At 38.3% G+C, this 18,331-nt stretch overlaps 1 protein-coding gene across 1 annotated transcript in view; it reads right to left on the bottom strand.

Annotated features, from left to right (window-relative positions):
- The window catches only part of Htr4 (5-hydroxytryptamine receptor 4), a 115,699-nt gene that overhangs the window by 34,011 nt on the left and 63,357 nt on the right, over positions 1-18,331 (bottom strand). The window contains 1 exon segment of the mRNA XM_055622732.1: positions 10,316-10,469. Within this exon segment, the coding sequence (XP_055478707.1) occupies positions 10,316-10,469 (154 nt within the window).

Raw genomic sequence — 18,331 nt, 5'->3', positions numbered from 1 at the left:
GGTTCCCAATGGGCTGTATCAATTAACATTTCTGCCACTCAGCTAGGAACATTCCAGTTACTCCACATCCTCATCAGCACTTGTTATTTGTCTATACATACTTATACCTCATTGTGGGCTTGTTTAAGGTTTATTGAAAGTGCTACTCATTTCCTTGATACTCATCTCTCTCCCCATTTTTCTCTCCCTCTTCTTTTCTCCCTCCCTCCCTCCCCTCCCTCTGTGTTCATATGTTAGTTCCTTGAGAATTTTATGCACTGTGTTTTGATAATATCCTTCCTCTCCAAAGTCTTTCCAGATCACCCCTCTTCCTTTTTCACCCAAGGTTGTGCCTTTTTATTTTCTATCAAGGCCAGTTTTTGTTTTCCAAATATACTTGGATTGTGGTCTTCCACTGGAGCACAGCAGACTTGTCAGGGGCTACAATCTTAGGAAAAATTGGCCCTTCCTCTCCCAAAAGCCAACAATGGCCAGTAGCTTCACTGCTAGGAGGGACTTCATGACTAACTCCCTGTTCAGTGGTCTGACCCTAACACTGTTTATACAATGATCCCTGAGTCTTCAAAGGGAGAAGTATAGTACATATGTTCTATTCAGCATTTTATACTCCATGATTCTCTGCACCTTGGCTAGTTGTGGGTCTACTGCAAACAGAAGTGTCTCTGAGGAAGGCTGAGAGATACCTTAATCTGTAAGAATTAGGAGATAGTTTAATACCATATCCACTTAGCAGAATAAAGGCAGTAGGATCTTTTCCAGGGTCTTTGATCTGTCTAGCCACAGGCTCTTGGCCTGAAAATAGTGATAGCTGTGTGTTTCATCTTCAGAAGGGGGCCCTAAATTCATTAAGAATACAGTTGGTTATTCTCACAAGATTCATGTCATTATTTGTGCCAGTGGTTATGTCTTTCTAAGCCAGTCATTTTTACAGCTGAGTATGAATGATGATTACATCTCTTGTCTTGTAGCATATATAACATCTCTCAATACTGTGAAAGCTACCCAGTAGAGATGAAGGTCAGTACCAGCTTGATTTCTCCCTGTTCCATGACTCCAGTGTGTGGTGTCTTCAGCAACATCGTCTTGCTGTCCAGTTCTGTACGGTAACCAGGATATTTGGAAATAGCCTGTATTGTGTGAGCCTCTTGGCAAAACCTACTGCCCAACAAGTCAGTCTTGAACAGTGTCTTGACATCCTTGTCTATATGATTTGAATGTATTGACATGCATTTCTTGGGAAAGGGGGGAGGAGTTTCTGTTCCTAGTTTCGATTAGTGCTTTGGTTTGTCCTCTCAGAACAGATAAGAATGGTGGGCTGCTTCCCAGCTTCTGTCAGCCTGAATTCTTGCAATTGTGTCTTCAGGTTGAATCCATGTCAGCTTTCCTTTTTTTTTTTTTTTTTTTTTTGGTTTTGTTTTGTTTTGTTTTCACGCCAGTCTTCTTAAGCTCAGTATATCCTGTTCTCTGTGCTCTGTTTCAGGTTTACCTCGCCTCACCTGACTAACTAGACTTTTAAATCAAATCAAATAAAGCAGAATAAAGTCTAAATTAATCAGGGGTGCTCACATTGAAACTATGGTTCTACCACATGTTTCCAGACATCTAGAAGTCAATTACTACTTCTCCATTTGTCTTGGGAAATCGTTATTCAGGTAATTTCTCCTTAATACACATTTACATAGGCCTTTTTTAAAAAATAGATCTATATTCTGGAGATGTTCACTGTTGAAATTATATATTGCAAATTCTTGGTTTATTTATCTATTTATTGCTTTCTTACTAGTATCAGGTAATTGAAGTTTTAATCTTAGGACCCTGTAGCTTCAGTTACTATCATTGTGGCCCATTAAGAAGTCTTTATCGCTCATGATAAAAATATTGTCATATCTACCACTTAAAGGCACTTTCTCATATTTTGGCACATCTTCGTTGTGCTAATTTTTACACTGAGAGTTCTCCAGCCCACTTGGGATTAATTTTTCCGTAAGATATTGTTTTTACTATTGCTGAGATAAAACACCATGATTAAAAGCATCTTGGGAGGAAAGTGTTTATTTCTTCTTAAAACTAGTTGGTCACCCTCTGTCGCTGAAAGAAGTCAAGGGAGAAACTCAAGGTGGGAGCCTGGATGATAGAACTGGAGCAGGAACCCAGGAGGGGTGCTGCTCACTGGCTTGCTCCCTGTGGCTTGCTCAGCCTGCTTTCTTATTTATACACAGCCTAGGGATGCCAGTGTTCACAGTGATCTGGACCCTTCATATCACACATTAGCCAGGGCAGTACCCCACAGTCTTGCCTATAAACCAATCTTATGGAGGCATTTTCCCAATTATGATTCCCTCTTCTCAGCTATGATAGATTTTTTTTTGTCAAGTTGACAAAAATCAAGCAGCATATGTATGGAGTAGGAGAGAGATTCTGTTTACCATATGGATAGCCAGTTGATCTAGCACCATGTACTGAAAGCACAGTTCTACTGCAACATAGCTTGACTATATCAGAAAACTGTAACTACATGGCTCTTTACTTGAATTTCCTATATTGCTCTTTCTCTCTATATACCATGCCATTTTGATTTTTAAAATTTCATTAAATTTTGATTGGTAACAAAACTGATGGAATTGTGGATCTCTAAAAACTACTATGATTATTCTTACATCTCAGTATTCCCATATAATATTACAAATAACATTAACTTTCAAAAACATCTTCAAGGATTTTTTTTTATCTTTTAAAAATATTAGATTGGGGAAATTGATATCATTGTAATTGGTGAACACAATTTCTTTCCCTTTATACATTTAAAAGTCTATTTCAGTACTGGAACTTTCTGCATAAACATTTTGAAGCTATCTTGTTATATTTATTACTATATTTTTGTTTACTGGATTTATTTTATGTGTGTTTTGTCTGCTTATTTGTGTTTGCATCATATGCTTGGTGCCTGTATCAGTCAGAAGAGAATGTCAGAACCCCTGGAACTGGAGTTTCAGATGGTTGTGAACCATCATGTGGGTGCAGGAAATCAGATCTGATTCCTTTGAAAGCAGCAAGTGCTCCTAACCACTGAGAAATCTCTCCAACCCCTGTATTTTCCCCATTGTTTGTGATACTGTACTAAAACTATTTTTTTTCCAAAATTTTTGTTTCTTGTATCATGAACTCAGTGAGGATTTGTTTTTAATCCTGGAATATGTCTAGAGACTTTAATAAATTACCTATTGTTTTATCTCTACATTATTTTAAACTTTCTCAATAAATACTCATGTAATTTCCAAATAATGAATTTCATTACATTCTTTTCAATTATGACACTATTTTTTTTTTCTATTTTAAAAAAGTAATTAACAGCTAGTCAGTTACAGTGGTGTATGCCTTTAATCCCAGCACTCAAGAGGCAGAGGCAGGTGTATCTCTATGACTTTAAGGCCAGCTTGGTGTACATAATGAGTTCTAGGACAGCCAGAGCCACATATTGAGATGCTGTCCCAGACAAAAAGAGGAGTGTGGAAGAGGAAGGGAAGGAAGAAGAGGAGGAGGTGAAGGAGAAAAATAAGTAATAACAAGGGACGTTCTTACTTTACCAGTTTTACTGAGCAAATATGTAACATACTTGTTAAAAGCTTTTGACAATGTGCTCTAATTGAAGAAACTCCCTTATAGTCTTAAATTGGTGAGAATTTTAAAAAGATCACGAATGAATATTAAAGTGCAGTAATTGTTTTTGATATATTAATGACAGGTTCATGTAGGTTCATCTGCATTCATTAATGCAGAAAATTCATTGATTCCATTATATTCCTGGAATAAATGAATCTCATTTGTCCTTGATACTGCGATCCACTAGATCCTCTTTAAGGATGGAAGAACTTTTCTCTTACTGTGAAGGTGCTGCCTTAGACTTCTTTTCCGCGAACTTTTCTTAGTAATAGCCCTTGTCTGAGAGGAGCTGTTTACCCAAGCTCCCTTTTTTGGGCTTATTCAATGTAAATATACACATGACTATAGAAGTGAAAAATATACACACACAGACACACACAGTAAACAACAAACATACAACTTCATTAATTGTATTATATTTAATTTGTGTCTTATTATGTATCTTCCTGTTTAATTTTTATCTTTATCAGTATTAAACATCTTTGTCTAAAGCACTATTGTGTTAAATTTAATTTTTATCACATGTAACAGTAAAGTTATATAAGCTTTAAAAAATTTAGTACTCACAAGGTACATATTTTTCTATTTTATAAATTTCAACCTCTTCACTATATTCTATATAATAAGCCTCTCTTTAACAAGCATATATTTGCTTTTTAGTTAGATTTAGTATGACAGTATTTATCTTTTGGCAAATTTTCTTTACAGAATTTAGTCTTTTGATATTTACCATAATCACAGGTTGATTGAGATTTAAGTCTACTCTTGCTGTTTTTATTCATCTTAGGTATCTTAGTCACTATTCTATTTCTGTGAAGAGACATTATGACCACAGTAACTCTTATACAAGAAAGCATTTAACTGGGGTTTGCTTACAGTTTCAGAGCCTTAGTGCATTAGAGTCACAGTAGGATGTATAGTCTTCCACTGGAGTATGATCAGCTTGCCAGGGGTTTTCTCTAACCTTTCCCAGTAGCTAACAATGCCAATCACTCCAAGGCTAGGAGTGGTATTGTGTGCCAGCTTCCCACTCCGTTCTAGGACCTGGTCTGGACAGGGCTTGCACAGGATTTTTACTAGGCAGCTTATGTTGGCTTGAACCAGAAATTTTCCTGCCTCTACTGCTCAAGTCTATAGCTACATGCCTGACACTGGTCCTTTTTTTTTTTTTTTTTTTAATATAGTGCATTTTCTTCAGCCTTATAATCATGTTAGGATACTTGTTTCCATACCGAGAAACAGTGTTCTCTAGCCTCACTTACAATACGTCTTCATATTGGCTTCTTTTGCTTCCTTCTTTGCTTTACTTTCCAACCCTCCATGACTGGCCTTTCACTTCTGAAACATCTTCTCTTGCATAGCTTCATTCCCCATATGATTACATTTACTTGCATGGGTTTAATTAGGGTCTACCTCTGAGAATGCCTTACCTTGTAGCTCATTTCTGATAGAGTTCCCATAAACGTTAAGATTTTTTTTATTAACCTGATTTATTAACTGCAGCACTAAAATGTACAGCAGGTACTTAACACTTATATTGTGCTTTCTGTATTCCACAAATATCCTACCTATAGCATTGCCAATCTAGAATTCCCAGCTGAAACCAATAGTCATTCACTAGATTTTTCCAGTTGCACTGACCAAAATCTTGGTTGTATTTAACTAATGTTTCTCTTTCATGTTTCTCTTCTAACCATACAGAAGATCCTGTTTATATTAAAAACCTAGAACCCCTGCACAGATGTAGCCCATGGTGGCTCAGTGTCCAGTGGGTTCCCTAGTAATGGGAACAGGGATTGTCTCTGACATGAACTCAGTGGCTGGCCCTTTGATCACCTCTCCCTTGGGGGTGGGCAGCCTTACCAGGCCACAAAAGAAGACAATGTAGCCAGTCCTTAGGAGATCTGACAGGCTAGGATTAGATGGAAGGGAGATGGAGGGGGGAGGGGTATGGGAGGAGAAGAGGGAGGAAGGGTGAGATTGGGCGGGGATGAGGGAGGGAGCTATAGCTGGAATACAAAATGAATACGTTGTAATTAATAAAAAAATAAATAAATTTAAAAAAGCTACACACCTCTGTTCTGAATCACAGTCTCCATTGCTCCACTAAAGCCAGGGCACCATTGTCTCTTACCTATGACATCACTCTAGCAGACTTCTTTAATGTTTACATTTTAACAGAAAAAAGTGAGGATTCTTTCAAATATTATAAATCACTTTAATAATGTAAATATTAATAATATGTGCTCAGACCCTGTTGTAACGCCATATCATTCATAAGGCCAATGCCTTATCTCCCTATTTTATTTTACTTGATTCTATCATTTCTTAAGCTCCTTTCCTGTGCTCTTATCTTCCTCCTCATTAACTCTGTTACAGCCTAGGTCAGGCACGTCTTGCCTCTGGACCTTCGTGTCAGCTATTTTCTGTCCACTGTAGGCTTCTCCAACATTTCTACAAGTATAGTTCGCCCATCTCTTTAAAGTTTTTATTCAAATGTCACCTTCTCAAGAGAGCCTACTCTAACTCTTTATTTAGTATTTCAGTCTGCTAACAACCCACCTTATAATGATTTAATATCTGAAAATTGTGTGTGGGGGTGTGTGCACCCACATGTGGGTGTGTTCACATGTGAGCAGGTTGCCAGGAAGCCAGCGGTGTTGGCCTCCCTAGAGTTGGAGTTACAGGCAGTCACCTGGTGTGTGTGCTATACATCTTCTTATCTTCTTATGGCTTCTTACTAAGCCATCTCTTCAGCCCCAAATTGAAGTAAAATGTAGTCCTTATTGCCTAGCTTCTAGATATCTGCTTCCTTTTAGTGCATCACGTGCTGCCTGCCTCTGACAGGTTGAACATAGGTGACAAGGATTGGGCCATCATTTCCTCTCTTCAGTAATACAGACACAACCCCTAGAAATGCAGCTACCAGATACAGAGTGAGAGAGTGAGAAAGAGAGAGAGAGAGAGAGAGAACATCGGAACTCTCACATCTTCTCTCCACTTCAGAGCACTGCCATCTTGCTTCACCTTCCTGTCACCATTTAGCAGGACTGTTGCAGTTTCTTCCCAAGGCTTTCCAAATTTCCCGTAGCCCTACCACTATCTTCTGCAGACTACCTATAATGATCCTTCAGAAACACAAAGAGGTCATACCACTTCTTTGCCATGAACCCTCCAGTTTCAAAGTAAAATTTAAAAGCCCGCTATTGCCCAAAGTGAAAAGACAAACAAACACAATCATCTGGCCCAAGACCAGATGTCCAACCTCTGCTCCTGACATTCTTAGAATCAACAAAGTATGCTCCCAACTGAGGGCCTTTGCATTGGCTACAAATTTGGTTCCAGGTAACTTTTCTATGAGCATTTGTTTGCATATGGCTTGTTCTGGATCATCCTGAAGGGCTGGGGTCCAGCCATAGCTTATCCACTGCGGTAAATTTTACAAATAAAGCAGCAACATTTTCTCATTACCTGGTATCTTTTTACTTGTTTTGAAGTTTTATTTGAAATAAAAAACAAACACTTGAAATATAGTGTGGTTTTTCTTACTCAATCTTAAGTGCCACAAAAGTTGAAATGCTGAGATTGATTTCTTGGAAATCTATAAAACCTGGTAGACATTCAATCAATATTTCTTGAATGAACAAATTAACAAGTAGGACAACTGTTAAACACATGTACTTTGCAGTCAAAATTTTCTTTATAAAATGAATATTAAGCATGGGAATAGTGCATGGACTAAATGACATTAAATCATGAAAAATTTAGTATATTGCCTAACGTGTTTAGTAAATGGTAGCAAAGAAGTAAAAGGAGACATTGGTCACAATGTTAAACCCCCTTCTGTGAGTTGGCTCAGTGTCCATTTATAAGCTGAGGATGAAGAGGAACAATTATGCCAAGCCTAGCTTTAAAAGCACAAGTGTTTCAACTGAGTGAAAAATGTCCCCAAATGAGGTTCACTGAAATACTGATTAATATGGGGCTTGATACATGGTAAGTACGAAACATTTGTTGACTGTCACTATTGTTATTGTTGGAATTACAGTATTAGTTGGAATATGGTATTTAATTTCTTCTCTAGGTTAAAAAAAACTAACAATCTTAAAGAAATAGCATGGAATTTAAGAAATTATCTATACCTTCTTCCAGGATGGAGTCCTTATCTCTTTATTACCTGGCTCTCCTATTGTTTCAGAAGCTCAAGAGCTCCTGTTTTGAAATGTTAAGTCCTGACCGTAGAATTCCTTTGAATGTGAGGTTAAAATCCTTAATGCTTAATGTGTGTACAAAAGAAGGGGATTTTTTTTTCTGATCCTTTTGGGCCAGAACTCATTCTCAGTCTCTTCTTTCTGTTCCTTTTCCCACATCTAGTAGGACCTTAGGACTGGCTTTAAGTGATTGCATGCCATCTTTCTTGGGAAATAGGTAGCCCTGGCAACAAACCCAGACCATCCATTTTAACTGGCATTATAATTTTATTGTGCCAGAGTAAATGATTTTGACAGTGAGGTGATTAATATTATGTGTCAGTGTTACAAAGCCATGGGGTATCCAGACATTTGGTAATACCCAACTTTGAGCACGACAATATTTTGGATTAAGATTACATGGCAGATTGTTTAAATCCATTTTCTCTTCCAATTCAGCACTGATCCAACCTATTAAAAGCCTGACTAGAACAAGAAAACTAAGTAAGAGGGAACTGATGTGTTGACTTAATGAAGGGCCATCATTATTTTTTTCTGTATTTGGCTTGAACTAAAATATTGGCTCTCCTAAGTCTCTAGTTTGCTGAGAACTGTCAACTTGCATAACCACATGGACCAGTTACATTATGTCCATATATCTGACTCTGTTTCTCTTTTTTGTTATCTAAGTATCAGGTAGATAGGTTAACAGATACATGATAAGGGAAGGATAGGTAGGTAGGTAGGTAGATGGTAGATAGACAGATACACAGATGACAGATAGATAATGAACAGGTAGACAGACAGACTGATGATAGATAGATAGATAGATAGATAGATAGATAGATAGATAGATAGATGAAGTTACACACAAACATCCTATTGTTTCTATTTCTCTGGAAAAACAATAGCCAGAGTTTGAATAATATATTGTATATGTCCCCTTAATACTCATATTAGACACAGTACCAACTTCTCTTTTTAATACAATCTCTCAGGAAGTTGGATATTAACAGAGCAGGACTCACAGCATAGTTCTCCAACTTCTGGCCCAGGACGCTCCTCATTCCCTGGAAGACTCCATTCACATGTTATGTCTTTCCCTTGGCACTGCAAATCTTATAGATGCTCAGTATAAAATGGAATGAAGGCTTCTCTGAATGTATGATATGCCTAACGTTCTGGGAACTGATTGATAAATATTAAATCCGTCCCTGGTCTACTATGTGTCATGGGGAATGGAATTAGCCTGCTTATCTTAAAGTGGACATAATTATACTCTTCCCAAGATATTCTTTTGGGGTAATATATAATGTTTATTATCCTGTCTGATACACAGTAATGTTAAAAAATATTTAAAACACTTGCTAAGCAGCCTTTATTCTGCATTTTCATAAGAAAAAGAAACTATTGTGATTTTGGAGAAGGAAAATAGATTCAACTCTAAACACAACAAAGAAAAAGAGTGGGGATTTATAGCCCAGGAGTTGATTGAGGAGGATCACTGCACAGAAAGTTATTAAGAGTAAATGGGCTGGGCAAAGGTGGTGCACACTTTTAATCTCAGCACTCAGGAGTCAAAGGCAGGAGGATATCTGTGAGTTTGAGAACAGCCTGGTCTACAAAGTGAGTCTAAAACAGCTCGTGTTTGGACAGAGTAACCCTGTTCAGAAAACCCAAAACCAAACCACAACAAAAGAGTAAATGGGAAGAACAAGTGGAATTCTACCTAAGCCAACTTAGCAGTATTCTCACTGAAGACAAGCCAGGGTAATCAGACATAACCTGGGGAAGGTGAAGGATAAAGTACCTGATCCTTTATTGAAGATGGAGGATTTAGGATCAATCAACTTCATGGCATTCTTGCTGAAATTGAGCAATGCAAAATTTGACATTGTATTGATTAGAGTTAGTTGTCAAGTTGACAGAATTTCAATCTCTTGCAAGAAGGGCCTCTGGGTGTGTCTGCAGAGGATTATCTTTAGTACTGTAATTGGTATGGGAAGACCTATCTTAGTTGTGGACAGGACCATTTTCTAGTCAGGGGTTCTGGAATGTAGAAGAAGAAATAAAGAGGAGGAGGAGGAGGAGGAGGAGGAACATCAACAATTGAGTAGTTCCATTGTTCACTTCTGAGTGCAGACAATAAGGGACTCACTGCTTCAAGTTCCTGCTGCCTTGACTTCTCTGCCATGATGGACAACTTAAACTGTGGACTAAAATAAGACCTTTCTCCCTTAAGTTGCCTCTGTCAGGGAATTTCTTATTACAGGAAAAGAAACAAAGACAGTCATGGAAATGCCTTTGCGGTCTAGAGGTTCATGTGGTCTAAATCCATTGTGCTCATATGTGAAATTCTTAAATAATAAATAAATAAACTTTTAAAAACACAAGGTATTTGTTTACCTAGAATGCCTAGCAACATGGAGTGGATACTAACCCATGGTTTTTGAGTGTACACTTACCACATCAACTATGCCGATGTTGTTCCAGCCTTGCATTATAGGGAGAAAAGATATGAACATAGGAATGACCCAGCAGCCTCCCAACATCAATGCGATGCGCAGAGGGGTCATCTTGTTTCTGTAAACCAGAGGCTGGCAGCAGATGGCATAATACCTGGAAGAGACAACCAAGACAATCACAGGCAGGGAGAAACAAGAGGGAAAAGGGAAAGATGATAATAGATGAGGGCAAGGAGGAAGAGAGAGGAACAAAAGGGGATAGAAAGAAGGGGAAGTGTTGAGAAAAGGAGAGAATTGGGAGAGAAATAAGAAAAAAGAGAGAAGACTGGGCATACATGAGAGCAAGTGGTAGAGGAAGAGAAGAGATTGGGGGGAGAACAAAGAAAAAAGTAAAGGCAATTGTACAATAAAAGTATTAACAATTACACAATAAAACATTAACATTTCTGTTACTATATAAATATTTAGATTGCATCTGAAGGTCATTGCCTTGAGTTGGCTCCAGGTCCCTCTGCATGTCCCAAAGTCTCAAACAGCTTGACCCGAATGAATGTCTCCTCTGCCTCAGGCACAGTTCCACGTTCTGGGAATCGAGCCCTCCAGAGCACTGTGCACTGGTACCTTTGACTTCTGTGACTATAATTTGAACTACCTCAGATTTGTTTCCTTCCTCTTGATGGCTGTGCTCTAGATTAGTGTAAATTGCTGCTACAGAGAAACAGATGTAAGTATTAAATTCCCTTTAATATATGTATGTATGTATGGCTGGGCATGGTGATGGATGCTTATAATCCCAGCCCTCGAGAGGCAGAGGCATGTGTATCTGTGAATTCGAGGTTAGCCTGGTCTGTAAAGCAAGGCCAGGACAGCCAGGGCTAGACAGAAAAACTCTGTGTAGAAAGAGAAAAACATATGTCTGTGTGTGTATGTGTATGTATATAAACATATATACATGTATGTGTGTATGCATGTGTGTATGTGTCTATGTATTCATACACACATATTGTAACTTTGTAGCTTTGAGGGTGTAATGGAACTTTGAGAATGATATACATCTAGCACACAGTTTTCCAAACCCTTATACAATGTGCAGATGCAGTCTATATCCTGGGAAACGGGTACCTTAAGTACAGTTGTTGGACAGGTCCTTCCTCGGGGGCTAGGGTGAGATGCAGAGATGTCCCCTATATAGAGAGTTATGGAAACTTGCTCTTGAATAGGCTTGGGTTGTTGAGAAAAGTAGCAAAAATTCTTCTACCTTCCTTTTAAAATATTGGCAATAGCAAAGAGGGGGGAATAACTTTATTTTGTTTAATTTTAAAGTAGGTTAGTAAAATTCTGAGGGTTAGGTTACTGTATACATATTAAAACATGCAAATGTACCTGGATTATCCATATTTGCCTTAAATTTTGTGTCTATCCTACAATGAATATAATGTGATTTTTTAACTAGTAGCATGGGCCAAAAACTATGAAATATGAGGCTTTTAGCTAAAATTCACAACATTGACATAAATGCTGAAGATTCTTTTTGAGGTTTTTGGTACCCTTAAGGCAGAACTCTCAAAAAGCCACCTTATATATTTCTAGTTCATATCACAAATTCTTTTCTTTCAAGAAAATAATCTAGAAAAAAATTTTTAAATGAAAAAAAACTGCCCTATTATGATCCTCCTCTAAAATAGGCATGATTGTTCCATTTGGGAGAAGTTGCTAGTCGTAAGGCAAGTGTTCCGAGATCACCCAAAGCTCAGCGGCAGAGGTTATCACAACAGTTACCACCGATGTTCTCACCAAGGGCTTTACTTACAAAATATTATATGCTCATAACTATTGTGTGTGTGCGTGTTTGTGTAGGTGTGTCTGTATGTGAGTGTGTGCAGAAGAGGCCAGAGGTCAATCTTGATTGCCATCCACCTCTTTTTGAAAATGGTCTTTCACCAGCATGGAGCTCATTAAGCATTCTCCGCTGGCTGGCTGGCAGGGGTCTGGCTGTCTCCCCAACCCTGAGATTACAGACAAGTGCCTCCATGCCCAGCTTCTTTACATGAGTTCTAAAGCTTGAACTTAAGTCCTTGTTCTTGTACAGTGTGTACTTTTACTGACTGTGGTATCTTTCCAGACCCTATGGAGTGTTTAAAAATAAAAAAAAGGGACTTCACAAATGTACTCATCTCAAAGATGAAGAAATAAAAGCGGAGAGGCCATGGAATGTAGAATAGATTCTACTAGTGCCACTTTCTCAAGGCAGTATGATGTCTAACTGCATCTAAACACTTACGCTTCCATCTACAGAAAAGTGTAGTTTTTGCCCCTTATCAAAGAAGCTTATTTTTTTTCAGTAGATGGAGACCAATACAAACCCACAACTGCTCAAACTGTAGAGAATAGCTGACCATGGGTGCCGTCCCCAACAGATAGATATGTCTACAGCATAACTCCTGCATCTAAGGCTCAGGGCACATAGTGGAAGAGACCGCAGAAAGACTGTCAGAGCCAGAGCATCTGCACATCTGTTTGAAGATAGTACCTCAAAAAACTAAGGCACACAATGGAAGGGGGCAGGAAAGGAAGGAGAGCAGGGAACTTGGAGGAGTTTGAGGAAGATATGTGACTATTATCAAAATATGCTGTATATAATTCTTAAATAATAGTATTAAATAATAGTATTAAATAATTCTTAAGTAATAATGAGATAGTATACTTTTTCAAAAAGAGTTTTTGAAGAGGCACAAAACTTGAAAATGCCCATCTAGGTCAATCCTGTGGTATGTTCTTTGAAAGAAGAGAATTACAAGAAAAAAAAGAGAAGGATTATTGATTCTCAGGCTAAATAGATGCTGCTTAGCAAACAGAATTGGGGGTCATCTCAGGAGTAGACTAATATATAATGTCTCTACTTTAGCCACTCATAGATTGTTTTCTATTAAACCAAAAATATTTTTACAAAGTGACTTGATAAATGTTCTAATGACAAATTAGGTTCCAGATGGTCAGAATTAACTCGAAGGTAACAAAGGTGTTTGCAAAGTAAGTTCTTACTTGAACATTTCCAAGTTTGCTCATAAAACTCCATTAAAGTCTCCTTTGGTGACAACCTGCAGCTTCTCAAACCACAGCCACATGCAAATGTGGGATCTAATTGCTTTTAAATGTCTCTAGGGACACAATATACTTTGACAACTCTTGGAAGACAGCAGTGTATTTTAAGCCCTATGCTAATCCCTTCACCACCCCTGCAATTAAGGAAAATTCTACCTTCTCATCCCCTGTGCTCTAACTACAGGTAAAGGAGAAGCGCTCAGAACAAATCCTGGAATTTCACAATTAGCAAAGACCTTAGCAGTGAACTCTATGTGTTCTCCTCACATTTGAGCACTGACTTCTTTTGCCTTACTATTATTCCCTCTAGTCTTAGAGCTAGCCATTGACCCTCTCCAAGACAGTTCCCTTATCTGTAAAGCAGGACGATGATGCTATACATTCCACTTACTGTGAAAACTAATGATATGGTATGTTGAAAATATAGGAAGTTCCCAGTACATACACATATATCCTAAGCTATTTACCAAATAATATGAAAACACTTGGGCCAGCATCTCTCTTAGTAGTTGAGTCTAAGAGACAGAAAACTAAACAAGCTGTTCCCTATAGGTAAGTGGCTGTGAATGATGGAGTTTATTGCATATACAATGTAATATATACTGTTGTTTACAAGTTCTGGGGTCAATGTTCTGTACTCACACCTAATCATAACAGTATAAACAGGGATATTATCTTTATCTGTGTCTATATCTACATCATCTGTATCTATCTCTACCTATATCTATCAAGTATCTGTCATCTATCTATCTAGCAATCATCTATCTATCTAGCAATCTATCTATCTATCAATCTATCTATCTATCTATCTGTAATATATATGTGTATGTTTGCTTGTTTGTTTATATCGTGTCTAGGGTTGCTGGATGAGTAGTAGTCCTTCCTCCATGCAGTGGTCCAGCCGTATTTTTGGTCAGACCTCTGAATGTGTTCTTTTCCACAAATCAAGAACGGGCTTCCCTCTTCTACATCATTTTTTACCATTGCTGATTTTACATAGTGTTTCTCTAACTATGTTATAATTGCCACTTTCTTCTCTAATACTTGAAATATCTGCAGCATATGCCACACACTGATTGAAGTACGTCTGTGTGGAAAGAGGCAGGTCCTGTTTTGTAGCCAATGATTGTAACTGCAAGGCAATGCTTTGCATCCTTTGAGGTACCAAATAGAAAAGATTATTCAGGTCTGATGGAAATTTTCACTTTGAGCCTATTGGGTTTGAGAGAAATACAAAGATGCTGAAGGTACTCTTCTTTACAGGCAAGTAGACAGGAACCCAGAGCTAAACTGAGAGGGCAAAAATAAAGGTACAAGTGAGCCACCAGATAAACAAGTTCTTCAAAAGAAAGAGAGAAGCCACATAGGGCTGGGAAACAACTCAACTCTCAAACAACAAATGGCTTTTGGGCTGAAGAGAAAAACCACCCACAGAAGTCACTAGGTCCTTGGATTTGGAAAATTCCCAAGGCTAATCATAAGGTTAAAATCATTTAGATGATTTAGGTGTGTGGTACCTGCTTATGCACTGTACATATACTCATTCATGTCACTCAACTCTCCCAGACTCCCAGGGAAAACTACTATCAGTGACATAATTCTGTAAACGTGGTAAAATACAGAACATTAAGTAGCTTATCCAAGATGATGAATCTCATACTTGTTCAAGCTGAGATGTATCTGTGCAGTCTAATATCCCAGGCTACATTCTTACCCATTTTTTCTTATGTAAAATTCTTCAGAAGAGAATAAAAACAACACCAAAATCATAACAAAATACAAAGGCACCTTACAGAGCACCCGTCATTCAGCTGTACATGTGTGGAACAGCTGTTCTGTATACCTGCAGCCAGAGTACAAAGCTGATGACACAGAACTGGCTCTTTTCACATTCATAATTAGGGAGAAACTGGCAAAAAAAAAAAATAGGCCAAGATGAGATGTCATGCTTATATGTAATGGCCCACGCAAATGTTAAGAAAAAACCAAAGGCTAAAATATGCTGTTAGCTTATAGTTTCAGGGCCTAGTTTCAGCCTAACCTCCTGAGCACTTTCCCTGTCATGGAGAATAATAACATGCCCCAACAGATTTTGGGATTTACTTTTATTTCCTTTCAACTGTCAGTAATTTTACCACAAGTTGAAGCCTCCCATTTGGTAACACTAAGCTCCAGCGCTCTACTAAAAGTGCTGTGATTCGGAGCCTTTCCTGTCATTCAGCAGCGCAGTCCCAGTGTCCAGAGGAGCTCCTGGGAAGTAGCAAGCACTCCATGAATATTTGATGAAATGAATATAAAAACCACAGCTACACTCTGCTATGAAATCCAACTCAACAAATGTAATGGTTAGGAACAACGCCTGAGCCTGGCTGTAAAGTGCATCTGGAAAGAAGCAACTCTCATTCACTTTCCCCGCAGAAATTACTCAGCTTTATTGGGAAGACAAGTGGAAATGTGGGACACAAGTTCACAGTGACTGACACATTTGGTTTATACATTCACCATTTAGTTATGCTCCAGGGAGATCATTGAGTGATACAGACAACTTATCTCTTGCACAAGATGAAATACGCAGCCCCAGAGTCAGAAGAATATGTTTAACAAGAAAATTTATTTCAAAGAAAACCTGTCGAGGGTTTTGCAGATAGAGTGTATCCGGTTTCTGGATGGCAGGAGACGGTTGAAAATCCAGAGCAAAGGGAAAATAGTGTCATCCTTACAGGTAATGGTCTCTTCAATAAAGTAAAATAGGCTCTTAGAGGCAGTTGTATTTAAGGCCAAATACAAGATAGGTTGCAAATAGGTTGCAAACATGTTCAAAGAAACAGAATTAGAACAGCTAAGTCTTAAAAAGTATAGCTTGAGAACCCAGTAGAAAAATGAAGGCATAATTGGTCAATGTAGAAGAAACCAGGGGATGACTCTGCTCTCATCTGGCTGTGGGTACTCCAAAAGACACCTCTAAGCCTCCAGCTAGCCTGGGAGAAGTTCAAGTCTCAACTCTCTACAGCACGCCAGTTGCTAGTGGAACTGCAAAGCTCCATTACTGCATGTTTTCAGTGAAGATGGTGGTCATAGAGCCCCGCCTTTACTCAGAAAAAAAAAAGGTGGCTTGTTCCTGGTGATGTGGCCTTACCAGGCCACAGAGGAAGAGGATCCAGGCAGTCCTGATGAGTCTTGATAAGCTGTGGGCAGATGGCAAAGAAGAACTTCCCCTTTCAGTGGACTAGGGAAGGGGATAAGGGGAAGAGGTAAGGAGAGGGGCTGAGAGGAGCTGAGGGAGGGGGGATTCAATCGAGATATATAATGAATAAATTGTGAAAATTAAAATTAAAATCTTAAAAAGATGTCATCCCCATACCATGGTGAGCAGCTATGAGGAATGTGTGACTCCAACATTTATATATAGTAGGTAGTGTTCTTTTCCTGTGTTTCAGAGCTCTTCCTGTGTTTCAGACTTTTGTTGCCAATGCCCCCCCCCCCCAGGAAAAACCAGTTTGAGAATAAATTCAACAATAATTCAAGGCAGAGAGAGAGTAAGAACAACATGGAGCACTATAAAGAGAGAAAAAAGTATAGAGAACAGGAAAAAATACAGATGGAAAACAAGAAGAGAGTAAAGTTAGAGAGAGGCACACAGAATAAAATTGTTCATATCAGGACAATGCTGCCAGTCCTGATGAGACCTGACAAGCCAGGGTCAGATGGAAGGGGAGAAGGACCTCCCCTATCAGTGGACTTGGAGAGGGGCATGGGAGGAGATGAGGGAGGGAGGAGTTGAAGGGAATGAGAGAGGGGGCTACAGCCTGGATAAAAAGTGAATAAATTGTAATTAATATAAAAAATAAAATTTAATAAAAAAATTGTTCATATCTTTCTAGAAATCTATGCCTGATGCCAGATTTTTCATCTAAGTGGTCCATCACTTCAGTTTCTATTATTTATTGCAGAAAGGGTGCTTACTAATGGGTCATGAAATAAGCAAGTTGGGGAGAATAGTTACATTCAGCTTATCCATTGTCATTTGTACAGACAAAGCCTTCTTTTTAAAACCACTAAAACATAAACTCAAAATAGCTACAAGAGCAAATGCATTTATTGCTCATGACATAAGTTGACAGGTGCCTAGTGTTCACAGTGCTTACTTCAATGTGACAGATGTCCTCACAGGCATGCTGTGGGGAACATCTTTATGTCATGCTTGCATATTGGTGGCATTTTTTAAAATGCTCAGATACTATTGTTATTTTAATCTTGTGATAAGAAAAGGAAATGACAGAATGGAGCAAGCACAAGGTCACAGACTGATGTGGGATTAAACAAGATAAGTGTGAAGGAAACCTCTTCATGGTTGTTCAATCAGCCTCTCTCCCCTTCCCTCCTTCAATATTTTTTCATAGTATATGTTCAGATATATACATATATGCATTTATTTGATGAGCGGACTTGTGACAAACATTTAAATCTGAAACTTGCTTTTGCTCAAATAACAGTTACACTTCTCAGCATATTCTATTTGCCAAGAGTTTTGATGGCTTCATTTCAAAAGTAGCATTTTTTTTTAATATCTACGTGGTTGCTTTTCATTCACCACAGAACCTCGGACAATACAGTGTTTGAACGCTCATGATTCAGACTATATGAAACATCTTAATTATAGTTTTGAAGTTGTTTAAAATTTTCAGTAATATGATTCATTTGTCAAAGTAACAAGAAGCCTGAGAATTGTAGATGTGGAAATGGATATTTAATATTAAAAGCGTTCTGCGTTTTTACTGTGTCCGGGAGTCAACAATCTGGGCAAGAATTAAGAATCAACATGAGTCTCCATCTTCAAAGGCTCTATCCTGTCCTAGGACACTGACAACAGCTTGAGGTGGGAGGGCACTGTGTCTTATCCGGACTCACCCAGAT

The sequence above is a fragment of the Psammomys obesus genome, unplaced genomic scaffold (genome assembly GCF_907164565.1).
Source record: "Psammomys obesus unplaced genomic scaffold, mPsaObe1.curated_primary_1811, whole genome shotgun sequence".
Lineage (NCBI taxonomy): Eukaryota > Metazoa > Chordata > Mammalia > Rodentia > Muridae > Psammomys > Psammomys obesus.
The sequence above is the reverse complement of the archived record's forward strand: the minus strand, read 5'-3'. Positions and strand labels throughout refer to the sequence as shown.